This window comes from Rattus norvegicus, chromosome 2 (genome assembly GCF_036323735.1).
Source record: "Rattus norvegicus strain BN/NHsdMcwi chromosome 2, GRCr8, whole genome shotgun sequence".
Taxonomy (NCBI): domain Eukaryota; kingdom Metazoa; phylum Chordata; class Mammalia; order Rodentia; family Muridae; genus Rattus; species Rattus norvegicus.
The window spans coordinates 176,404,065-176,429,476 of NC_086020.1; the positions used below are offsets into that span (position 1 = coordinate 176,404,065).

The 25,412-nt window shown below is 48.3% G+C and overlaps 1 protein-coding gene and 1 pseudogene across 11 annotated transcripts in view; one reads left to right on the top strand and one right to left on the bottom strand.

Annotated features, from left to right (window-relative positions):
• Window positions 1–12,114, top strand: part of Arhgef2 (Rho/Rac guanine nucleotide exchange factor 2) — a 57,270-nt gene extending 45,156 nt beyond the window's left edge. For 10 of the 11 annotated variants that reach the window (XM_006232643.5, XM_017590882.3, XM_039102312.2 and 7 more), the window contains 11 exons: window positions 1,826–1,902; window positions 2,862–3,031; window positions 4,246–4,313; window positions 6,268–6,468; window positions 6,742–6,855; window positions 6,956–7,023; window positions 7,155–7,190; window positions 7,384–7,434; window positions 7,620–8,063; window positions 10,000–10,183; window positions 10,890–12,114. In XM_006232643.5, coding sequence (XP_006232705.1) covers window positions 1,826–1,902; window positions 2,862–3,031; window positions 4,246–4,313; window positions 6,268–6,468; window positions 6,742–6,855; window positions 6,956–7,023; window positions 7,155–7,190; window positions 7,384–7,434; window positions 7,620–8,063; window positions 10,000–10,183; window positions 10,890–10,963 — 1,487 coding nt within the window. In that variant the 3' untranslated portion in view covers window positions 10,964–12,114. The remainder of the gene's footprint in view (window positions 1–1,825; window positions 1,903–2,861; window positions 3,032–4,245; window positions 4,314–6,267; window positions 6,469–6,741; window positions 6,856–6,955; window positions 7,024–7,154; window positions 7,191–7,383; window positions 7,435–7,619; window positions 8,064–9,999; window positions 10,184–10,889) is intronic. The other variant, NM_001012079.2, reaches the window with a different exon arrangement.
• Window positions 17,268–18,422, bottom strand: Rxfp4 (relaxin family peptide/INSL5 receptor 4; annotated as a pseudogene).

A 25,412-nucleotide genomic window follows, 5' to 3' on the forward strand; every position in this document is an offset into this window, starting at 1 on the left:
TCCTTACTAGGCTCTCTCCTCCATCCCTCTCTCTCCTTCCCATCCCTCCCACGCCGCAGCTAAGAATACCCAGCATTGAGGGGTAAAAATAGCAAGGCTGGAGAGCTCTGTTTCTGAGTGATTAGCGAAAGCCCTCCCCTCCTGTGTCCACGCTTTAGTAAGAATCCCCACAGGCAAAGGGTGACTGTGTGTTCCTAACTGTGCCATTCAGGTCTCAAAGAATTGGTCTTTGGTTCCTCCCTTCCTCTGCGTACAGGAGCCATGACAGTCTGAAAGCCTGGAGGGTGGGGCAGGAGAAAGAAACTGAAGCAGGGCTGGCTGGGGTTAGAGGACATGAGATCAGTCACAGGTCATGGGTGAGGGGTGGCCTTCAGTCTGCTCTCCTGGAAGGAAACTTACTTTGTCCCTCTCTTTGGCAAAAAGTAAGAGACAGGAATATGTCAGTGTATTAGAACACCTAAAAAGGTGCTTGCATTAGATGTCAGACACAACTTAAAGGCAAAGAGCACAACCTGTCTTGTTCTGGGAATCCTGTGACTTAGAAATATCTTGGATTAAGCAAGTCCTTGCTTGTACTTGCTTGTAGTTCAGCTATCCGAGAGCTGAGGCAGGAGGATCACTTGAACCTGTATGTTAATGTGTAAGTGTTTGTGTAACAGCAGCCGGTTTACAGAGTTTCTGAAGCAAGCATGGCTACTCTGGTGGGGGGGGGGCTGAAGACCCTAGGTTAAGAAGCATGAGTCGGGCTGGAGAGATGGCTCAGTGGTTAGAGCTGTTTTTGCAGAGGATCTGGGTTCAGTTCTCAGCGCCCACACTGCAGCTTACAATTTACAACTGTGTAACTTGAGTTCCAGGGGATCCAGCGCCCTCTTCCAGCGTCTGTGGGGATTACATGCATGTGACACACACGCAGGCAAAAACACACATACAAAATAAACTTCAAAGAATCAGAATTGGGTGACTTAGATTTTTTTGTTATTGTTGGTTTTATTTATTAATTGGGTGTTTTTTATTTTTGCTTTTTCTTTCTTTTTTATTTTTTACTTATTCTTTTCAGACAATATCTTGCTGGCAGGCCTAGAACTTGATTTGTAAACCAGGCTGACAAACTTTTAGAGATCTGCCCGCCTTTTCCCCGTGAGTGCTGGAACCACCACACCTGACTAAAACTGGCCGATTTAAAAAAAAAGGGGGGGGGTTGGGGATTTAGCTCAGCGGTAGAGCACTTGCCCAGCGAGTGCAAGGCCCTGGGTTCGGTCCCCAGCTCCGAAAAAAAAGAAAAAAGAAAAAAAAAATTCTGAGGCAAGAGTTCCTTTGTGTTGGCATCGGCAACTTGTCCCCTCTATTTCTTCTTTTTTTTTTTTTTTCTGGAACTGGGGACCGAACCCAGGGCCTTGTGCTTGCTAGGCAAGCGCTCTACCACTGAGCTAAATCCCCAACCCCTGTCCCCTCTATTTCCATGTTGTACGATTGAGGAGGTTGAACCAGGCAGTGGTGGCCACACTTGGGAGGCAGAGGCAGGCGATCTCTGAGTTAGAGGCCAGCCTGATCTACAGAGTGAGTTCTAGGACAGCCAGGGCTACACAGAGAAACCTTGTCTTGAAATATTGAAGGAAAAACAAAAGAATGGTGAGGTTGGGGTTGGGGATTTAGCCAGCTCTGGGGAAAAAAAATGGTGAGGTTGGAGGTCAGAGGTCAGAAAAGATGAAGCAATTGCGGGGGTTGGGGGGAACCCAGTGGGGGTGTGCCTGGTCCTCGGAGAGGGGGCAAACAGTTGCTTTGAGCCTTCAGTGCTGACCATTTTCCCACTTTGTGTCTTGGCCAGATGTCCTCTTACTACTGATGACAGATGTGCTGGTGTTTCTCCAGGAAAAGGACCAGAAGTACATTTTCACGTCCCTGGTGAGCCTTCCTCTGTTCTCTCATCCATTTTCTTACCCAGCCCAAGAAAGTCTTGCTGAGTCCAATCCCTATCTATGTAAAAAAAAAAGTGAGGAGGTTGGGTATTTAGCTCAGTGGTAGAGAGCGCTTGCTAGCAAGCACAAGGCCCTGGGTTCAGTCCTCAGCTCTGGGAAAAAAAGAGAGAGAAGAAAAAAGAAGAAACGTGAGATAGCCGCCAGGTCCCGCTGCTGTGCTCGGGCAGGTTTGCCCCGTCAGGGAAGCTGTCATTAACTTCGTTTTGTGGATGACGAAGGTAAAGTTTAGTGCCTGGCGGTCCATGCCTGTAATGTCAGCTCTTGGGAGTTAGCGACAGGAGGATCAGGAGTGCAGGGTCATGAACCACACGGTGAGTTCAAAGTCCAGCCTAGACGACATGAGACCCCCCACATCTAAAAAATAACTAAATAAGTAAGTAAATTTACCATTGGAACAGTAGAGTAGACCTTTCACCCCACCCTTGGGAGGCAGAGATAGGTAGATCTCTGAGTTTAAGCCAGCCTTGTCTACATAGCAAGTTCCAAGCCCATCAGGGTCATAGAGTGAGACCTTATCTCAAAAACAGCAACTACAGCAAAAGTAAAGCAGGCACAAGCCCCAGTGCTGGGAGAGCAGAGGCCCAAGGGTCACAACGTTGAGGCTGTTCGGGGCCACATAGTGAGTTCAACCCCAGTTTAGGTTACATAGTGAGACCCAGAAGAGAGGGGGCGGGGAAGAAGGGAGGAAGGGAAGAAGTTGGAGGGAAGGAGGGACAGAGAATGTATCAAGGGACCCACACGCACATCTAAATTGTCCTGGCTGGTACTGATGCCTAGGGTTTTGGTTATGTATCACCATGTTCAATCCTTTTGGTATTCTAGAACTGAAACCCAGATATTAAGGGTTAGGGTGCCTTGGCTGAATTCTTCCCTTTTCCCCGACAGGACAAGCCCTCAGTGGTATCCTTGCAGAATCTCATCGTAAGAGACATTGCCAACCAGGCGAAAGGGATGTTTCTGATCAGTTCTGGCCCACCTGAAATGTATGAAGTACACGCAGCATCTCGAGATGACCGTACTACCTGGATCCGTGTCATCCAGCAGAGCGTGCGCTTGTGAGTGTGTGCCTGCGTGTACATACGGCTTCCAGTCCTAGGTGGAATACTTCCGGGGACTTAACTCATCATGAGAGGTTGGGGCAGAAGCTGGGAATAGACAAGATGAGTCAAGATAAGAGAAATCACATGAAAAGTTGTAATTTATATCCAGATAACCCAGCTATCCCTCCAAAGCACTCTGAACTGACAACGGTTTGTGTAGAGCTCTTTGGTGGTGGCAGACTTGCCAGCCAGTGACATAGTGCCAGCCTCATACATCACTGGCAGTAGGAAGAAGGCTCTAGTTTTTTTTTTTTTTAAGATTTATTCATTTATTACATATAAGTACACTGTCACTGTCTTCAGACACACCAGAAGAGGGCATCAGATCTCTTTACAGATGGTTGTGAGCCACCATGTGGTTGCTGGGAATTGAACTCAGAACCTCTGGAAGAGTAGTCGGGTACTCTTAACCGCTGAGCCATCTCTCCAGCCCTTACCTCTACTTTCTAAAAATGAAAGAATGGGGGTGATTGAAGCATTGATGTTAGTGAATTGAACACGTTTTATCCAAAATGTTGAGGACAGCCTGGTGTGGCATTAACACCTATATTCCCAATGCCTGGGAAGTGGAGGCAGAAGGATTCAGAGTTAAAGGCCAACCTTAATGCATGAGGAGCTCAGGACCAGCTTGGGCTGAGGCCCTGTCTTAAAAACTACAATAGGCCCAGCAGTGGTAGTGCACACCTTTAATTTCAGCACTGGGGAGGCAGAGGCAAGTGGATCTCTTGCGTTCGAAGCCAGCCTGGTCTACAGAGTGAGTTCCAGGATAGTCAGGACTACAGGAGAAACCCTGTCCAAAAACCCAAACCAAACCAAACCAAACCAAAACCCAACACACAGTTAGTGCTGTAGCTCAATTGTTAGAGTGCTTGTCTAGCATTCTGGAAGCCCTGGGCCCCTCCCCCAGCACCACATACATCAATGCTGCAACCCACAGAGAGTCAGAAGTTGGCAACAATAACAAAAGTTGACAAAATGGCTCTCCCGATGATGCGACCAGAGCTAGAGGTGGATGCAGGCTTTTTATATCCTTTGTAAGCCTGAGTTAGAGAGATGAGGATTGGTGCCAAGAGGGACTAAAGCCACGGTATGAGAGGAGGGTCATGTGCAAAGGAGAGAACGCTGACTGTTAGTGTCTCCCACAAACCAACCTGCCTGTCGCTCTGCAGATGCCCGTCGAGGGAGGACTTCCCTCTGATCGAGACAGAGGATAAGGCGTACCTCCGGAGGATCAAGAGTAAGTTCCCTCCAGGGAGTGGGCTGATCTATACCGTATCCACACAAAATACCATGCTGCTCTCAGAAAGGCTGGCTCAAAAAGGGACTGGAGAGATGACTCACAGGTTGAAAGCAATGGTTTCTCCATCGGAGGGCTCAGGTTTGATTCTCACCAGCCTGGTGACTCCCAATCGTTTAACTCCAGTGCAGTGGATCTCTGATGCCCTGGGCCACCTCATTCACAGGCACATGCATGATGAACATACCTATGAGCAGGCAAAACTCACACAGAATAAAATGATCTCAGGGAAAGTGAAAGCTTCATGTGAGCTGAGAGTCTGTCCAAAATAAACATGAAAAAGAGCTGGGTTTAAAACAATGTGAAGTGTATTGGGGTGTGTGTGTGTGTGTGTGTGTGTGCGCGCGCGCGCGTGTTGGTATATGTAAAATAGACTACTATCTCTCTGTCCCAAGGGCATCTAGTGTCCCCTTGTGGCCTCTGAGGGCACTGCCTGCACATGGTGCACAGATGTACACAGTATATAGACATATATGTGGGCAGAACACCCATATGATTAAAAATAAAGGTTACTGCTGGGCTTGGTGGCCCACGATTTTAATCCCAGCACTTGGGAGGCAGAGGTAGAATGATCTCTGTGAGTTCAAGGCTAAAATGATCTGTAAATCTAGTTTTAGGACAGCCAGGGCTATTCACATAGAGAAACCCTATCTCGGAAAACAAACGAAAGTGAAGAAAAAAAAGGTTAAATTTGTCCTGTAATGAGAGCTGTGGGGGTGCACACTGGTCATCCCAGCATTTGGGATCCATAGTGGTAGGATCAGGCATTCAAGTCTGCCCTAGTTCCTTTTATATTGTGGTGATAAAACCCCATGACCAAAGAAAGCCACTCAGAGAAGGAAGGGTTTCTTTTGGGCTTACAGTTCCAGAGGGTTAGGGTTCATAATGGTGGGAACAGCGGGTGGCGGACGTGACCACTGGACCAGCTGAGAAAGGTTGAGTTCTTTGAGACCCCAAAGCCTGCCCCCAGTTACTTCCTCCAGCAAGGCTCCACCTCCTAATCCTCCCCACACAGCTACCCACTAGGTACCAAGTATTCAAATGCCTGATGAAAACATCTCATTCAAAATACCACAGAGGATAGCCTCAACTATATAAGGAGTTTGAGGCCAGCCTCAGCTACACAAGACTTTGTCTCAAAAACAAAAACAAAACAGTCCAAATGCCGTGTCTAACTGCAAGTTACTCTGCTCTCTGAGTGAGCACTCTACAAGTATTCTTTTTTTTTTTTTGAGAGATAATTATTTATTATATATAAGTACACTGTAGCTGTCTTCAGACACCAGAAGAGGGCATCAGATCGCATTACAGAGGGTTGTAAGCCACCATGTGGTTGTTGGGATTTGAACTCAGGACCTCGTCAGTGCTCTTAACCACTGAGCCATCTCTGCAGCCCTCTACAAGTATTCTAATTGAAGGAAATGAAGAAGATGAGATGGTCAACCTGAACCCTTATTCACAGATATTTAAGATGCATGCATTTACTATTATTTTACCTGTATTGGTGCTTTGCCTGCATGTGTGTTTTCCAGATCCCCTGGAAGTGGAGCTATAGACACTTGTGAGTTGCTCTTTGGTTGCTGGGAACTGAACCCAGGTTCTCTGGAAGAACAGCCGGTGCTCTTAACCACTGAGCCAAAACTCCAGTCCCTATTCATAGATTTTTATAAACAAAAGTAATGGTGATTTATACCACACATGCGATTTTTTGGTTTTGGGAATGCTCCAGGCCAAGAATTAAGTTCTGACCCTCTGCTGACCCTGAGCTACCCCTCTGCTGACCCTGGGTTACCCCTCTGCTGACCCTGGGCTACCCCTCTGCTGTCCCTGGCCTGCCCTCCACAGGCTCTTTGGGTCCTTGGTCCTTCCACACTTAACCTGTTCCTATCCACAGCGAAACTGCAGCAGAAAAACCAGGCGCTGGTGGAGCTGCTACAGATGAATGTTGAGCTATTTGCTGAGATGGTCCACTTCCAGGCATTAAAAGCTGGTTTCATCGGAATGCCCCCGCCCACCCTGCCCAGGGGCCTTTTCCGTCTTGAGTCCTTTGAGTCCCTTCGAGGCGAGCGTCTGCTCAAAGATGCCCTCCGTGAAGGTGAGGCCACTGAAGAGCCTAGGCTGTTCACTCAACACCACAACCCATGGGGGGGTTTGGGTTTGTCCTGGTCTAATTCCTGGGAAGGAAAGGGGAAGAGATCTGAGCTTGCTGTTGGAGGCCTCTCCCTCAGGCAGGCTGTGCTGCCACTGTGCATCTTTGATGTCTCTTGGATGCCACATGGCCAACTGAAACCCCACTACCCAAATGATGTGTGTTGGGTGGATCCCCACTGGGTTTTGTCTCCTGTCCCCTCCATTTCTTTTCCTGCAGTGGAAGGCCTGAAAGACCTGTTGTTGGGCCCTTGTGTGGACCTGCCTTTGACAGCCCGAGAACCAGCCTTACCCGTAGAAGCTGACAGTGGTAGCTGTCCTGGGGTCACTGCCAGTGAGTACAGGGCATGAAAGCAAGATGGGAGTGACTTAATAAGGGAGGAGGGGCCCCAGGTACAAGTATATTCTGCTCCTCCTTCTCTTCTCTGCCACAGACGGAGAGGCCAGAACCTTCAATGGCTCCATTGAGCTCTGTAGAGCAGACTCAGATTCCAGCCAGAAGGTGGGTTCTTGGAGAGCCAGGGAGTGGCCAGAGAAAGGGCACAGCTGGCCTATGGATCTTCAGTAGACAGCTGCTGAGGAAGGTTCCCAGGTCTGTGCCCGCTGACTTCCCATTCTTGTTCATTTCTGTAGGATCGGAATGGAAATCAGTTGAGGTCACCACAGGAGGTGAGATGGGAATTCTGTGGTAGAGGAGATAGATGAAAGCCACTATCTGAGAAATCATAACCCAGTTTGGGTGGGGGGAGAATCTATACTCTTAAGTCTGTCTCTAGACACCATTTCCACACCCTCCTGATAACCTCCAGTACTTACCCTTCCTGAAGCCTGGGTACTATTTCACCCTCTTCTCTGTCCTCAGGAGGCGTTACAACCATTGGTCAATCTGTATGGACTCCTACAAGGCCTGCAGGTCAGTGAGCCAGGGCTGGAGTGGGGAAGAAAGGGAGGAGCTACCCAAAGGTGTCCATGCCGATGACAGTCCTCCTAACAGGCTTAAGTGCTCCCCCAAGCCAAGCTCTCTGGGTCCCCGGGATTGAGAGAAAAGTGGATAGAAATGGCTTCTGAATCACCTTTTCGCCTCACCCCACCCTCCAGGCTGTTGTGGTCCAGCAAGAAAGATTGATGGAAGCCCTGTTCCCTGAAGGCCCTGAGCGGTGGGAAAAGCTATCCCGAGCCAACTCTCGGGATGGCGAAGCTGGCCGGGCTGCGGTTGCTTCTGTAACTCCCGAGAAGCAGGCCACGGAGCTGGCATTACTGCAGAGGCAGCACAGCCTGTTGCAGGAAGAGCTGCGGCGCTGCCAGCGGCTCGGGGAAGAGCGGGCAACTGAAGCTGGCAGCCTGGAGGCCAGGCTGCGGGAGAGCGAGCAAGCCCGGGCCCTGCTGGAGCGGGAGGCTGAAGAGATCCGCCGGCAGCTAGCAGCCTTGGGCCAAAACGAGCCACTCCCGGCAGAAGCACCCTGGGCTCGCAGGCCTCTGGACCCTCGGCGCCGCAGCCTTCCAGCAGGCGACGCTCTGTACTTGAGCTTCAATCCCCCCCAGGTAAGGCCGCCTGGAGTAGTGATATGACCCTTGTGATTAGGAGCCTGCAGAACCTGAAGGACTCTTAGCTGGCGGGGATTTGAGCCCAAATGACAGCAGGCAACAGATTTGTGTCAGTTGATAAAATGCTTGCCTTGTAAACATCAGAACCTAAATTTGCTCCCCCAGAACCCTCATCATGTGGTACATGCTCACAATCCCCGTGCTTGGGAGGCAGATGCTGGTTTATCCTCTCAACTCATTGGCCAACCAGCCTAGCCTCTTTGGTGAGCTCCAGTAGGAGACCCTGTGTCATAAAACAAAGTGGATGACTTTTGGGGGGGGGTTGAGGGTGGACGAGTGGTTCTAGACGGTTTCTCTGTGTAGTCTAGACTCTAGACTGAGACTTAGAGTTTGCCTACCTGGCAAACTCTGCCTCTACCTCCTGAATGTTGGGATTAAAGGGGTGCACCACCACCGCCACCGCCACTTAAAGACATGACACCTGGGGCTGGAGAGATAGCTCAGCGGTTAAGAACACTGGCTGCTCTTCCAGAACTTCAATTCCCAGCACCCACATGGCAGCTCGCAGCCTTATAATGTCTGTTCTAGGGTTTCCAACACCCTCATACATACGCTGAGGCAAAACATCAGTACACATGAATTTTTTTTTTTTTTTTTTGGTTCTTTTTTTCGGAGCTGGGGACCCAACCCAGGGCCTTGCGCTTCCTAGGCAAGTGCTCTACCACTGAGCTAAATCCCCAACCCCCCCTTTTTTTTTGGTTCTTTTTTTCGGAGCTGGGGACCAAACCCAGGGCCTTGCGCTTCCTAGGCAAGCGCTCTACCACTGAGCTAAATCCCCAACCCCCAGTACACATAAAATTTAAAAGAAAGAAAGAAAGAATCAGGCTGTCTCTAGAGTACCCAGGTTCAAGTCCCAGAACCCACATAAGTTCCAAGAGACCTGGCATCCTCTCACACACATAAAGGCAGGGAAAACACCAGTGCTCATAAAGTAAAAATGAATGAATCTTTAAAAGAAAATAAGAACGGTCCCCAGCTCCGAAAAAAAGAACCAAAAAAAAAAAAAAAAGAAAGAAAGAAAATAAGAAAAAAGGAATGACACCCCAGGTTGACGATGAAACTGCCCTATAGTAAGGAGCTCTGTTGCTAAGGAGGCACTTTGTTATAAATTGTTACTAAGTCTCCATCCCTTACAAGAGTAAGTTTGTTTCTTAAATCTAATGTACCTGGACACTATTTTTCAAGCTATGCTGAACTTTTAACTCTATGATGCTATCCTACCCCCTTAGGAAATATACTCTTGCACTTAAGCTACTGGCAGGCAGGCAGGCAGCCAGCCTTGAGTCCTGAATCTCCTCTGTCCAGATGCTCACACCAATCTAAACAGTTGTTTTCTATCAACCCAAACCCTTTCCCATAAATAAGACCTCAGAAGGCAATGAGGGGCTGCTCTCTGAAACCCTGACTTAGCAGGGGCAGTCATCTGGCCAGACCCTGGGCACTTCGAAATATAGCTTGCTTTCTTTAATCAGACAGTTGTGGGAATGTTTTTTCTCAGGTCTAACCTGAGACTCTGACTTCTTTATACACGAGTGCACACACATAGACAAGAAGTACTAGTTAAACTGAAAAGAAACTTAAGGCTAAGTTTAGTTGCAGAGGCCTGTGCAAATCTCCGGCACTTCAAATAAACAAATATTTCTATTAGTCTATGTGGCATATTATGGGTACTTGGAGTTCTTGTGTATGAAGGCCAACTGGAGGAGCAACTGAGCCCAGCAGATGTGGAGTGTTTAAGGATATCAAGTGGGTGGTGGATCTCCTGAGAGGGAGTCATTGGTGAACCCCAAGAGACAATGCATGTTGGGACCCAAAAGGCTCACCCGTGCCTGCACACTGCTCATCCCCTGAGCTTGTGCTTTTCTTCCCATAGCCTAGTCGAGGCCATGACCGCCTGGATTTGCCTGTGACTGTTCGTTCCCTCCACCGACCCTTTGATGACCGAGAGGCACAAGAACTTGGTAGCCCCGAGGATCGACTGCAGGACAGCAGTGACCCTGATACTTGCAGTGAGGAGGAAGTCAGTAGCCGGCTGTCCCCACCCCACAGTCCACGAGGTGAGACCCAAGAGTGGTTGTGGGGTCTGGGTCCAAGCCCTTGGGACTGTGACTTCTGAATGTACGCTAAGTGACACCTTGAGGGTTGGTAATGCTGGGAGAGACAGGGACGGTTTCCCTGTTCTGTGAGAAGACAAACTGGTGGTGAAATCCTTGAGAAGGAAGCAGTGCTTTTCCATTGGTTGGTGACCCCCAACCTTTGGAAGTAGTAGGAATCCATTTTTTTGTTGTTGTTGTTGTTGTTGTTGTTGTTGTTGTTCTTTTTTTTGGAGCTGGGGACCGAACCCAGGACCTTGCGCTTCCTAGGTTAGCGCTCTACCACTGAGCTAAATCCCCAGCCCGGAATCCATTTTTTTTAAAGATTTATTTATTTATTACGTATAAGTATGCTGTAGCTGTCCTCAGACACAGCAGAAGAGATCAAATCCCATTACAGGTGGTTGTGAACCACCATGTGGTTACTGGGATTTGAACTCAGGACTCTGGAAGAGCAGTTAGTGCTCATAACCCCTGATGCGTTTTAAAGACTTCCTCTTCCCCCTTATCAAGGAATCAAATACCTCTTAGAGTTTCCTGTTATAAAGGTGACTTTGCTGCCGGAGGGTCATCCAGCCCCACCCTGGGAGTCTTTGTGTAAGTCTGCACTGCTCCTCTTGGGAGCTCCTGCCTGCTCACTCATTACCCTACCCTGTCTGTCACCTTACAGACTTCACCCGAATGCAGGACATTCCCGAAGAGACAGAAAGCCGAGATGGGGAGCCTACGGCCTCAGAGAGCTAAGGGGACGCTTCCCCCTGCCTGGTGCCCCCCACTGAAGAACATTAGTAAAGGGGCAAACCTTGAAAGGACTGCCGATTGTCCTTGCCAGTTCCCAAGACCCCTGGATACCTAGGGGCCATGGGGATGGGGACTTAGAGGCCACCGCACCCCTGGTGTTCTCCAACAGTCACACCACAGATGCCGATTTTACATGCCTTCTCCCCCTCCTTAGGAAAAATTATTTATTTATTGTTTATTGGTTGGGGGGGTGATTTAAAGGGCCAGAGACATGGGAACCAAGCCATAGGTATCAGAGGGCCTCTCCTTTAATACCACTGGGATATGTTTGGCCTTAGCCACACAACCTAACATCAACCCCAGTGACACCCATCTGTGGCCATAGAACCTACTGCCCCTTTCAGAAGGGCTGTGGGTAGGACCATGTCCCTTTTCCCACTCCCCTTAGCCTCTTTCTGCTGTTCTTTCTCTCCATCCTCCATGGATTTCTGGCTCCTTGGAGTTGATGGAGCAGGTAGCCATAATGTATTGGGGTGGGGAAGGAAGAATACAGGGACCAGAATGTTTTGTTTTTGGTTTTGTTTTCTTATTTTTTTTTTTTTTGTACCAAAGCCAACCGCACCTGTTTTATATTTTTAAAAGAAGATTGTAGGCACTTCTAGCTCCATGTCTTTGAACTTGAGGAATTAGGGAGACAGTGACCTATTTCATCGAAGGTCAGGGGGCTCCCATTCAGAACTCTTCCTCAGCCATTTAGAGCCATTCCTCTTCCTCAGAGGAAGCTCTGAGGTGGGTTGGGAAACCTCTAGGAACCCTCACCTCGTCTCCCACGGTGGCAAGCAAGAATTGGGGGAGGGGGATTTTTTTTTCACTGCAACCCTAATGTCCACCAGCGATAGCCATTTTTCTGCCAATTGAATTGTTAAACAGAAAAAACACAGTAACAACGAAGCAAAGAAAGAAAAAGCTCTGGCAGGGAAAAAATTAAAGACCTGACACGCATGAGGTGCTGTCTCAGTGCCCGTTCTGAGGACTGCCGTGCCTGCAGCAAGGCAGTGACCACGGTTTCTGAAAAGGGGCTGTCACTACCTCACAGAAGAGGGCATGAATGGATGCAGCTGCTCAAACTCTTATTAAACATCTCAAAATTGCAAGGCTGGAAATGAAGCGCCGTTCAGCCTCCAGCGGCTGGCTGTTAATGATACAGACATTAGAACACTAATTTGCATCTTATTTGTGTGCTGTGCTCACAGGGCACATCTGGCTCTAACCACCCCTCTCGGTTCCCCTCCCTGCCCCCCATTTTCATTCCCACCCTGTGAGCCCAGGGCCTCGTTCACGGAGTAGCAGCCTGTACACTCTGTCACTTGGAATGGTAGTAATTGGTTTCAGTTCTTGGTTTTGGCTCGTTCCACTTCCTGTTTCTAGGTCCTACACTTGGGGGGGGGGGCAGGGCCAGTGCATGTGCACCCCCACAGCCTGTAAGGTAGGGTGAGAAGGGTCTCAGGACCCCACTGAGAAGGAGAACTGAAATTGCACGGGCAGCACATAGATGTGGGATTGCTTCCTTCCCCTCCAGCAGCCTCTGGCCCTTTGGAGGCACTTTCTCTCTAATGGGATTCTTGGGCCATAGGAATCGTTTTCTATGTTTATTTATTTACTTTAGTATTATCTTTGAGACAAGGTCTTACAGGGAAGCCCAGACTGGCCTTGGATTCAAGGCAGTCCTCTGGCCTCGGCCTCCCGATGCTGAAACCACAGACATGAGCCAGTATGCCCAGCCCACGTTGTTTTTCTTTTACACAATGGGTGCAAAAAAGTTGCCAGGCCAAGAAGCCAGCCCCCACTTGCTCTGCCTAACAAGCAGCCATGCTTCCGTGTCCAACCAGTTGACGTTTAGCAGCTGTGGTCTAGGCAGCCCTCAGCATCTGGGCCGGTGCATGGAAGGGTCAGGTGGAGGAGTCCTCCAGAAAAGGAGTACAGTTTCCCAGCCTTCCCCAGAGCAGCGGAGAAAAACCTAGGTGGATTTCCAGAGTGAGTTGGGAGAGGCTGGGTTCCTTTGCTGCCTTATTACCATAGCCCCAACCCAGCATCAGCCCAGAGCCGCTCCCTCCCTCCTGATCGTCTGTGCCATGTTTGTCCCCTCCCTAACCCTGCTTTCTGAACCTAAAGTCTTAAATTTTGCCCCGCCCCCGTCCCCTGCCCCGCTGCCATTTCAAAGCTCTGAGACTGTGTGCTCCCAGAGCCAGGGTCCAGCTCTTTGCTCAAAACCATGCTGCTCCCTTAGAGGAGGACTCTAAGCCTGGACACACAGCGCTCCACTGCCACACCCTTTCCTCCGTGCTGCCCTCTCAGTACCGGGGCACATGCAGTTAATTGAGTTGGTCTTGTCAATATTTACCCCCGAGGGGTTCTGTAAAGCAGATATCCTCAGAAAAGGCAATATCCGGACCCAGCCAGGCCTGCAGAGGCCCTGCAGCGGGGGAAGAGGAAGAAAGCTTAGGTAGGGAGGTTTACCCACCTTCCTGCATGGCTAGGAATAAACCTGGCATTTTGGAGCCACTTTAAACATAAAGAGGAAATTAAACATCAAGAGGCTAATTAAATCTTGTCCCCATCCTTTAATACGTTGTGAGTCAGGTGATTTTTTTTAAAGATTTATTTATTTAATGGATGTGGATATATTGTTACTGTCTTCAGACACACCAGAATATCAGATCCCATTACGGATGGTTGTGAGCCACCATGTGGTTGCTGGGAATTGAACTCAGGATCTCTGGAAGAGCAGCGAGCACTCTTAACCTCTGAGCCATCTCTCCAGCCTTTTTTTTTTTTTTTTTTTTTTTTTTTGAGTTGGGTGGTTCTCAGCAACTGTGGAGCTGGCTGTGGTGCCTGGAGCTATTGAAGCTTTATAGCTGCTGCTATGCTGGGGCCTTGAGTGACTAGTGACATAGTGACAACCTGGTTACAAAGCGTCCCCAGAGCCTGGTCCTGAAGACAGGGATGGAGTAAGTGCTCCATCCATCTGCTGCCGCCTCTCTCCTGAAGCAGCCCCCAAGCACGATCTATCTGATAACCAACTTAGGTCATTACAGGTTTTTTTTGGGGGGGGGGAGTGGCGGTCTTCAGGGACTTGGAGGTGAATGGGGGGTCATTATGGTTTTAAATGAGTGTGGAAACCAAAGGGGTACTCCTACTCAGGAGACCATTGCAAAGGGGGCATGGAAGGACTAACCTTTTAGTTCGTGTCAATCTTGATTGCTGGTTTTTTGAGACCAAGTGGGGAGCATGCCAATTTCTCTAGACTACCAGAGGGTCTCGGGGTGCTGCTTCCTCCCCAGTGCCACCAGGTCCAGTGTTTTTTTTTTTTTAATATTTATTTATTATATAGGAGTACACTGTAGCTGTCTTCAGACACACCAGAAGAGGGCATCAAACCTCATTACAGATGGTTGTGAGCCACCACGTGGTTGCTGGGATTTGAACTCAGGACCTCGGGAAGATCTTAACCACTGAGCCATCTCTCCAGCCCGAGTCCAGTGTTTTTATATTGGATGCTGGAGCTTGAACTCAGGCACTCAGTACATGTGCTCCAAGTATCTTACCCTGAGCTGTTGCTCTTGCTGTTGTCTCTAATTTTTGGTGGTGGTAGAGTGGTAATGTGCATGTCAGAGCACGCGGGTGGAGGTTAAAGAACAACTTTGCATGCTTGGGTCTGTCTGTCCACCTTTATGTGGATTGGACAATCCAACCCAGGTTCCAGGCTTCTGTGCCAAGTATTTTCCTGCTGCGAGATCCTGCTGGTTCTTACTTTATTACGTGTGTGTGTCTGCGGTGTGCATGTATGGGTATGCACGAGCAGATCATGAGACTTCATTATAGACTATAAACTAGGACGTAAAATAACATCGAGACCTCAGTGGCTCACCTGTACCTGTCTGCCAGCTGCCCTCGCTTTCTCCTTTCTGTTTCCCATGGAAGGTGCCAGTACTAGGAACCCTGCCTCTGGCACTGCTAGATCCTTTTATCTTTGGAGACAGGGTCTAGACTGAGCTGGTCCTGAACCCTTTGTTCAGTTTAAGATCTTGAACTTAAAGGATTAGACAAGCACTTCATTAACAGAGATGTGGTCCCAGCTTCTAGAAAACAAGTAGAAAGCTATGTATGGCAGTCCCACCTAGAGAACCCAGTACTTGGGAGGAGAAAAGAATCGGGAGTTCCAGGCCAGCTGTGGCTATATATTGGGTTGGAGGCCAATCAGAACTAAGTGCACACAGATGACTCAATACAGTAGATGCCATGCATACACGGGGACCTGTGTACCTGGCACCCACATAAAAGCCAGGTACAGCAGCACCTGAAGCACTTGACTTACTGGTAAGCTTCACTGAGAGACTCTTGCTCGAAAATAAGATGTGGTTAGTTCGGGAATCAAGAGTGTGTGCTGATCTTTCGCAAGACCTGAATTTGGTTCCTACCACCAGCACCCACACTGGGCAGTTCCCAACCATCTGTGAGGAGCTGATGTCTATGCCCTCACCCCATACACTGATTTTTTTTTTCAATTAAAAACGTTTTAGCCAGGCAGTAGCAGTGCACGCCTTTAATCCCAGTACTCCGAAGGCAGAGGCAGGTGAATCTCTGAGGTCAACCTAGACCACAGTGTGAGTTCCAGGACAGCCAGGGCTCCATAGAGAGGCCTTGTCTCAGGGAAAAAAGAAAAGAAAATGAAATGTGGGGTTGGGGATTTAGCTCAGTGGCCCTGGGTTCCGTCCTCAGCTCTGGGGATAGGAGTGGGGGGAATGAAGTAAACACATGGAGGGTTTAGAGAAATGCGTCAGCGGGTAAAGATCCTTGCCAGGGTAAAGATCCTTGCCAGCGGGGTTGGGGATTTAGCTCAGTGGTAGAGCGCTTGCCTAGCAAGCGCAAGGCCCTGGGTTCGGTCCCCAGCTCTGAAAAAAAGAACCAAAAAAAAAAAAAAAAAAATCCTTGCCAGCAACCCTAATGCCCAAACTCAATCCCGGAACCTTAGATGGTGGAAGGGAGAACAGACTAAGCTGTCCTTTGACCTTGCATGCAGTTGGAAACATGTCTCCTCGTCCAAACACACAAGTTAAGTGCAATTTTTAAAAATAAAAGCAAGGCGAGATGGTACATGCCTGTAATTCAGCGTGTGGGAAGCAAATGCAGGTGAGACTGAGTTCGAGGGACAGCCTGGTGTATAGAGTGAATTCCAGGTCAGCTAGGGTTAGGTAGTAAGACCTGGTCTCAATAAAAATAATATGTTAAAAAGAACAAGGAAATGAAGAAACCTTATGTCTGCCTCTGACCTTCACACATGCAAGTGTGAACACAAATATACATACACACACATACATACATACATATGCATACATATACACACAGGAAAGAAGGAAGAGAAGGCAAAAATGTTCTGAATTTTAAAAGCTCAACTTGTTGGCACATGGCTAGCATTTGGAATTCTAGCATTTGGGATCAAGGTTAAAGCTCCAAGCTACCTGCAGCTTTATGGTTTGAGTTTAGCCTGGGTTCAGGAAACCCTCTCTCCGATTTTAAAAGAACTGACTTATAAAAGTAATTTGCCTGAGGGGAAGGTTCCAACCCACAGGCCCTGGCACTTGGCTGAAACGCAGTTGCACTAGGAGACTAGCTTCTGGTTTCTGACCCTCAGCCTCCAAACCTTTCTGTTCTTGAGTCCCTCCACCCCAGACCCATGGCTTTCCCTTGTGATTGTCTCCCTTGCATCCTTGATGGAAAGAGACAGATCTATTCGCTATTCTCAAAGGCTATACACTCAGGGTCTGACAGGCAACCAAGATTCCCAGCGAGCAACTTTTTTTTTTCTTTTTTCTTTTTTTCCGGAGCTGGGGATCAAACCCAGAGCCTTGCGTTTGCTAGGTAAGCGCTCTACCACTGAGCTAAATCCCCAACCCTCTAGCGAGCATCTTGTGGCAGCAAAATTAACAGACAAATATTCAAGAGGAGGCCTCTGCATCATTTCTGTGGAAACCCCTGAGATGACAAAAAGCTGAGTGGCCAGAGGATACATTTTTGGTTTTGGTACCAAAGGGACATAATGGATGCCTTATTCTAAAGTGACTAGGGCAGGGAGAACTGACTCCTGACCTGTTAGTCTAAGTTGTCCTTTAAAGTTCTTGCATGAAAGGTAAAGTGGATGATCTGGTTTATTCTCAGTGCCATCTCCAAAGATAAGCTTTGCCACATCCACCTCCTGTTTGGACTCCAGCTTCTCAGTTCTGTCACACCCAGAGTTGTTGATCAAAGATCAGACTTTTCCTGGGGACACTGCAGCCTGGCAGAGAGCAGCTTCTCCCTAGAGTCTGGGCTCTGCCCCTGATAGGTCTCAGAAGAGTGTTCAGGTTGCATCCTTCACGCAGGTGTTCCGTTGTGTTTGTGTCAGAGAAGAGCCACTCTCCTGGGTGCCCACCTACCTCCTTGAGGGCCATTTGTTCCATGCATGCCTTTCTCTGGGGCCACAGTCTTGACCAAGAGACCTCTGAAGGAGCTGGCAAGAACCTGCTGGGGCTCTGGTCAGAGGAGACCATGGATCACATTTGTCAAGCAGGTGGTGACTGGGAAGATGTAAATATGGATGGTGTAGAAAGTACTGTCCTAGGGCACCAAGTCAAACCTTACCAGAATTCCCAGAGAGTGACTACATGGTTGGGAAACCCGCAGAGGGTGAAGGAAGCCACCAAGATATAGACAGAGCAACCTACCACTCGGCTGTCCTGCTGCTGTCGTAGCCTCATCCTTGCTCCTGTTGTAGAAAGGCCAACAGCAGCAGGCTGCTGGTGGTAATGACACCCAAGGGCATGATGAAGGCCAGAACTACCCTCTAGCTGGTAAGCCCCTAGCCAGAATCTGCTGGGAAAACACAGAAGGCAGAGGCACACGCCGTACAACTCAACCTCAGCCCCAAAGATTGCTGTGGGCACAGTCACTAGGGCAGCTGCCACCCACACTGCCAGGGTGACCACACAGGCCCAAAAGACTGAGAGGTGACTACCTGGTCCCACAGCCCTGGCCACCACCTGGTATTGTGCATGGTACTCAGTGCTGTGATTAGGAACGTTCTAGCGTAGACGCTAAGGACAGTGATCTTAAGAACTATCTTGCAGAGGGCACTTCCAAAAGGCCAGTGGAAATCCGTTGCTGACTCTGTTGCTCTGAAAGGGAGAGTGAGGGCCAGCCCAAGTCTGCCAGAGCCAGGCTGAAGACAAAGGTTTTAGAACCGTAGCACATTCTGACCACAGTTACCTAGTACCCACAGTACAGCCAAATTCCCCAGCAAGCCAGTGATACCTACAAGTCCTCAGAACAAGGAACTGGACAGTACTGTCAGTACTCAGCACGCTGTCTCTAGAGCCATTGACCAGAAGAGGGTGGGCAGAGAGGCTGAAGAATTGGATGTGGCCATCACAAGGCACTGGAGGTTGCTGAGCAGAGCAGAGGAGCCAGGGAGTGCCTGTCTTCTGGCCTGGCACGCGCCACAGAGAGCCCTTGGAATCTGGGTGTTGGTCTGGAGCTTTGGGTTGTAAGAGCCCCTGCCCATGCTCACCTACAAGGGATGGGTGTCGGTAGAACAGCCTACTTCTTCCCAGTTGAACAACAGTGGTGGGTGGGGCAGCACAAGGGAGGGATATGTTCACACTGTCAACATGCATGTAATAGAGAAGGAAAGGGAGACTGGAGATGTTTAGAGCGACGGAGCCAAACAAGAACTCGGGTTTTTTGTTGTTTTGTTGTTGTCGTCTTTTTTTCCTCAGCGTGGTGCAGAGTGCTCTCTCTGCGAAAAGGAGAGGTGTCAGAAAAGGCCAGGAAAGGAATATGGCTTTAGAGAACCAGACTGGGAGTCAGAAAAGGAGAGAGAGGAACACACATGCATCTGCAGTCCCACAGTTGCTGTGTCTTTCCTGTGTCCCTCTGATGGAACCCCCTGTGCTATTTTGCTTAAAATGTCAATGTGGGCAGCCCAGAGATATTGGCTCTGTGGATGAAGGGGTCTGCTGCCAAGCCTGGTGACTTGAATTCAATCTCCAGGATCTACATAGAAGGATAGACGTGCCACTCACAAGCTGCCCTTTGACTCATGCCATAGACTTTGCATGCGCGCGCGCACACACATGCATACTCCCCCGACAACGTGTTAAAAAGAAAATACACAAAAATTCAACAAGATGCCAAGTGGCTGTGGTCACTGCTACTTGCACGGCTGCGGCAGCTGGATCACCTGAGTCTAAGACTTGAAGGCCAAATTTGGCAGAACAACAAGGTATAATCTATAAATAAATAAATACATAGGGATGGCTCAGTCCCTGGAGCCTACCTACATAAAAGTAGGAGAAGGCAGTCCCCCAGGGGTTGTCCTCTGACCTTTATACGTGCACAGTGGAATGCACCCCCCCAACATGACTAAATCTTCAAAATAAGATCAAATGAATTAAAGACCATCTTGATGGTTTGCTGGCTCACCCCAGCCTGGTCTGTCTACCGAATTCCAGACCAGCCAAGGTTACACAGTGACACAGGTTTGGGACCAGATATAAAGTACCTGCTTGCCAAACCTGACAATGTGAACTGGGTCGTCAGGATCCACACGGTGGAAGGAGAGAACAGATTCCTGAAAGTTGCCCTGATGTTTGCTGGCATTCAGTAGCGTACTACATACCCATGCTCACACAGGCACATAAATACTATTTAAACTTTTTTTAAAAAAGATTTATTTTATTTATATCAGTACATTGCAGCTGTCTTCAGACACACCAGAAGAGGGCATCAGATCCCATTACAGATGGTCGTGAGCCACCAAGTGGTTGCTGGGAATCGAACTCAGGACCTCTGGAAGGGCAGTCCCGTCAGTGCTTGCAGATGGCCTGAGCGTGATTCCCAACACCCATCCAACATCTCGGCCACATCTATAACTACAGTCCTCGAGAATATGACCCCGTCTGTTGGTCTCCATTGGCTCACAGTGCTACATGTCCATACACGCAGACATACATATAAAATAAAAATTCCTTACAAACAAATCAGATGAAAATATTCCATTGTTCGGGGAGCTGGCATGAGCCAGTACCTTGTTGGTCTTTGCATGGTGACTATCGTTCCAAAGAGGAAGTTTGGGGCATTGGTCATGGAGGGAAACAGAACAATAAACAGCTGTTATCAAGCCAAGGTAACACTGCCAACTAAAACACAGGTCAGAAGTCACTGCAGGGCCATGTGACCTTGATGCTAAGCAGGGGAGAGAAAGGAAAAGGAGGAAGTCACAGTTTCCTGTGTACCCCCCCTGGGCACATTGGACTTTCGTAGTTGAATGGGCACGGCCACGCCTTCAGGCCCGCTGTACATCACTGAGTCCTCCAGCCCACCTGTCCCACCACTTCATTTTTCTGGTGGACTCAGAGCTTGGTCATAACCACATTCCTCCATGCCCCAAGCCTCACCATGGAGTTCTGGAACCTGAGAAAAGCCTTTACCACACTTCATCCTGTCTCCCCATGAGCTCAGTCCCAGCTGGAAAACTGCCTCATTAGATCATCTCCTTTCTCCACGGCAGGAGCTGTGGGGGAGAGAACACGGAATGGGGAAGTACTAGTGAGATTTTTTTTTTCAAGGATTCTGAGAGCAATTCAGCACCTTTCTGCTAGTTAAGGTAGTATTTGATACTCAGTTCTCTTGGAGTGCTGGGGGCAGGGCCAGAGAGGCAATTCAGAGAAGCTTTAGTCCATTTGAGAACCCCAGAGGTGAGAGAGATGCTTTTTGGGAAACAGGATGTTGGGGGATTTGAGTAAGAGAGAGGTGGGGTGAAGCTGGCAGAAAGTGCTCAGCTGCAAGCCAGGTGAGCCCAGCCTGGAAGAGTTGGAGCTCTAATGGGAAAGGTATCCTGACAGTTGGGAGCCAAAGTCACTTGGCACAACAAACCCCACACAATAGACAGGGAAATCACAAGAGAATGCCACCTCGGTTAGGGAGAGAAGTCACAGAGACCTGAGCAGCGCTTTCCAGAGTGGGGGCTGGTGAGATTTCAACACCTAAGTGTGTGCCCTGAGGGACTTACAATACTTCCTGACATCTAGACTGAGTCAGCCTCCTGTCAGTTATTCATTTCTTGAGGCCATGGTTCTTTTGGCCAGAATCATATTGCCAGCCTAGCCATTCAGTCGTCCTGGCTGTTGGTGTGGCTCAACAGCCCAGTGCTCCCTTGCTTGCTGGAATCCTCCAGTTCCATCACTTGCACACAGAATTAAACCAAGACCACGAAGCTCAAGTTGGAGAGGAGTTTACTGAGGAGACAACATGCAAGCATGAGGGTCTCCGTTCCAAGCCCTGGAGCCTCTGCAGAGCTGTGCTCAGTAGACAGCACCTGTAATCCCAGATGCCCCTAGGAAGACAGGAGGCAGCCTGAGCCACTTTTCTGTAGCAGGACTTCGGCTACTTTGTAGGTTCTTCTCTCTTCCCCCTTCTCCACCCCCTTTCTTCCACCATTTCACCCCACCAGCCCCCACCCCTGGCACTAGATAAAAAAGGATAAAGAGGAAAGCGATCTGCGATTATAGTCCGGGATCTGGAAGGGGCCCTGTTATTGTTAGGCTACGCCCTCCTGTTTAGGAGCACTGAGTTCCTTGAGGCAAGTTTAAACTTTGCCATTGGGATATCTAGTTTCTTTTTCTTGTTTCTTCTTTGCACACGACTATTTAATAAATGGAGAATAATGACTCACAACAACCAACACACACCCTGCACCCTGCCACCCTGCCACCCTGCCTCCATTTTTCCCCCCACCTTTTTTTTTTATAGATTTATTTATTTTATGAATGTGAGCACACTGCAGCTGTCTTCAGACACACCAGAAGAGGGCATCAGATCCCATTACAGATGGTTGTGAGCCACCATGTGGTTGCTGGGACTTGAACTCAGGACCTCCGGAAGAGCAGTCAGTGCTCTTAACCGCTGAGCCATCTCTGCAATCCCACCCTGCCTCTTGAGGCTCTAGCATTTATATACCCTCTGAAAAATCCCCAGAATTCCAAATGTTATACAATCACAAAAACTCTCTGCCGCTGGGGAAATCAGGCCCCTGCTAGAGTGTGAAGCAAATCATAGTCAGCTGACTATAGAATGGGGGACATCCTAAGCAACCCTATCTCCCCGCACCTGGGATCAAAACAAAAGCACATTCCTACTCATGTGCGCTCACTACACTTTTCTGTTGCTCTGAGAAAATTCCATGGACAAGGCAACTCAATTAAGGAAGTTTCTTTTGGCTTATGGTTCCCAAAGCTAGAGTGGTGGGAAAGTATGGTGGCAGGCAGCAGGCACAGTGACAGGAGCTTGACACTGAGAGAGCAGGAAGACCATAACACTCTAAACCTGTCACCGGTGACATTCTTCTAGCAAGACTCCGCCTCCCAAAAGTTTCCAACCTCTCCAAACAGCACAGTTAGTGCCACTAACTGAATTCCCATTGTTTAAATATCCAAGCTTATGGGGACATTCTCATTTAAACCAATACATAGCTGGACCTGGGCAACTCATGGGTCAGCTATGGGTGAACAAGAACACCATCACCCAACATTCTGCACTGAACTCTACACAAATGCATAGGCACACACACACACATTCAAAAGAGATTTAAACAGTTTTGATGTATTGGATTTACTTTCTCTTAATTAGAAGAATGAAGGGGCAGGGCTGGAGAGATGCTTTAACACTTAAGAGCGCTTGCTGCTCTTCCATAGAACCCGAGTTCAGTTCCTAACACCCACAGAAAAGAGCTCACAACTGCATGTAACTCCAGCTGTGGGTGAGTTACAACCCTGTCTTCTGGCCTCTATAGGCACCAACACACATATGCTATACACACATATATACACACATTTTTTTATACACCTTTCTTTTTGATCTTATTTATTTTTGTTTTTGCTTGTTTGTTTTATTGAAACAGTGTTTCTCTGTATAGCCTTAGCTGACCTGGAATCTGCTCTGTAGACCAGGCTGGTCTATAAATCTCAAATAAGTAGAGATCTGCAAGCCCCTGCCTTCCCAAGAGCTGGAATTAGAGGTGTGGGCCACCACTGCCTGGTTGGTTTTTATTTGTTTGCTTCTTTGAAACAGGGTTTCTCTGTGTAACCCTGGCTGTCCTGGAACTCACTCTCTAGACCAGGCTGGCCTTGAACTCAGAGATCTGCCTACCTCTGCCTCCTGAGTGCTGGAGTCCAAGGCGGTGTGCACCACCACTGCCTGGCTGCCCTCGCTGTTCTTACAGAGGACACAGGGTAGTTCCTAGCACACATGGTGCCTCATAATGCTCTGCAATTCCAGTGTTAGGAGATCTGACCTCCTTTCTGACCTCTGAAGGCACCAGGCACAAGCATACAAAACATTTATACAAAACAAGAGCTGAGCATGATGGTGACGTATGCTCTTAATCCCAGTACTTGGGAGGTAGAAGCAGAACAATCTCTGTGAGTTTAAGGCCAATATGGTCTCTAGTGAGCCATAGACTCACCAACCTAGTGAGATCTTGCCACAAAACAACAACAAAATACTTTTTAGTTTTTAAATGTGTTTTATGTGTACGGGTGTGTGTGTGTGGGTGTGTGTGTGTGTGTGTGTGTGTGTGTGTGTGTGTGTGTGTGTGTTGGTGTTTACAGAGCCTAGAAGAGATGTCGTATTCCCCGGGACTGGGATTACAGATGGTTGTGAGCCTCCATGTGGTTGCTGGGAATTGAACCCAGACCCTCTGGAAGAGCAGCCAATGCTCTTAAACACTGAGCCATCTCTTCAGACCAAGACTGTATTCTTTTTTTTTTTTTTTTTTTTTTGGTTCTTTTTTTTTTTTGGAGCTGGGGACCGAACCCAGGGCCTTGCGCTTCCTAGGCAAGCGCTCTACCACTGAGCTAAATCCCCAACCCCCAAGACTGTATTCTTTACCCACTGCATCATGAAAGGCCTTAGGCATCTCCCATCATCTTTTCCTCGTTTCTAAGTGCCAGAAACACCAGTCCCCACCCTTGGGAATTCAAACAGCTATAAATGGAAGCAAATCAGGACAGATAGACAATGATAACTTCTCTAGAAACAAGTTCTTCATTTATAGTTGCTGGGGAATGAGAAAACAGAGTCCACAAATAGGCTTTTGTTAGCCAGTCCTGTGTTTGCATCACCTCATAGGAGCATAATTTACCAGCTTAATTTACTCTCTCAGTCACAGCCTGAGAACCGATACTAGTAACATAAGGTCCCAGCCTTATATGGAAGGGACTCCCTACGTTCCCATCTGAATATCCACCCCTCCTCAGATCCATGCCTCTCTTGTCCTTCAGAGCTAGAGGACTGCAGAATTCCTAAAGAGCTGCCAAGACCTTTGGAAGGTCTGAGCTAGCCTCTTCAAAGAAGAAAGGCAAGGGGATTACAGTTGCATTTGTCATTGAATGTTGTGGTAAATATTTAAAAAATGATCTACTGACCCATGCTAGTGCTGGCTCCCGTGGGCTTCGTGGCATCTGGCGGGTATTTTCCTCTTAGTCAACAAAGCTTCTCAACCTCTAAGCTTCAAATCTCCTTCCCATGCTGCTGCCAGCTGCTCTCTGAGCCCAGCAGCAGCCGCCCTCTTGCAACTCTTTAGCTGAGGACTCTACTCACACTCTCAGCATCTGCCTCCTGTGGTTATAGTCACAACTCCCAGTAACCCGTTAACGTCAAAACTCAATACGCTTGTAATTTATCAATCAGATTTATATCTTCAATTCTCACTCCACGAAAGGTCCACACAATAAACTTACAACCAATTGATAATTATAGAAACTGACCACCTAGATAAGACAAACTGTCCTATAAAAATCCATCCCTTATGAAATATTCATAACTACCTTTGGCCCTTTAAGGCCACACAGATCTGTGTGGTCCTTCTCCTCCTCTATCTTGGTTCTTCCTATTTTTTTCCCCACCTTACAAAAAAAAAAAAACCAAAAAACAAAAACAAAAAAGCAACAACCCTGTCCCCGCCTTTTTTTTTCACTGCCTAATCTCAGGCCTTATCTTATCTTATCTTATCTTATCTTATCTTATCTTATCTTATCTTATCTTATGCCTGCCCCTCACCTGCATATAGACAGAAAGCCCAGCCTAACTCAGTTCCATAATGTCACTCAACTCAGTCAGCCACAGTCTTAGGGTTTCTGCTGTTGTGATAAAGCACCAGTATAGTGATAATTATTTAAAAGTTGCGCTTTATGTTCGAGGTGGGTGCTCACAACTCCTCTGGACTCTGGATTCCCGAAAAGACACACACGTCAGCTTTTTTTTTTTTTTTTTTTTTTTTAAATATGCTTTAACAGTGCAACGGCTGGGCTTCTCTCTAACTTCACATGACTGACACACTTTGCCCTCAGATACTCCTGAG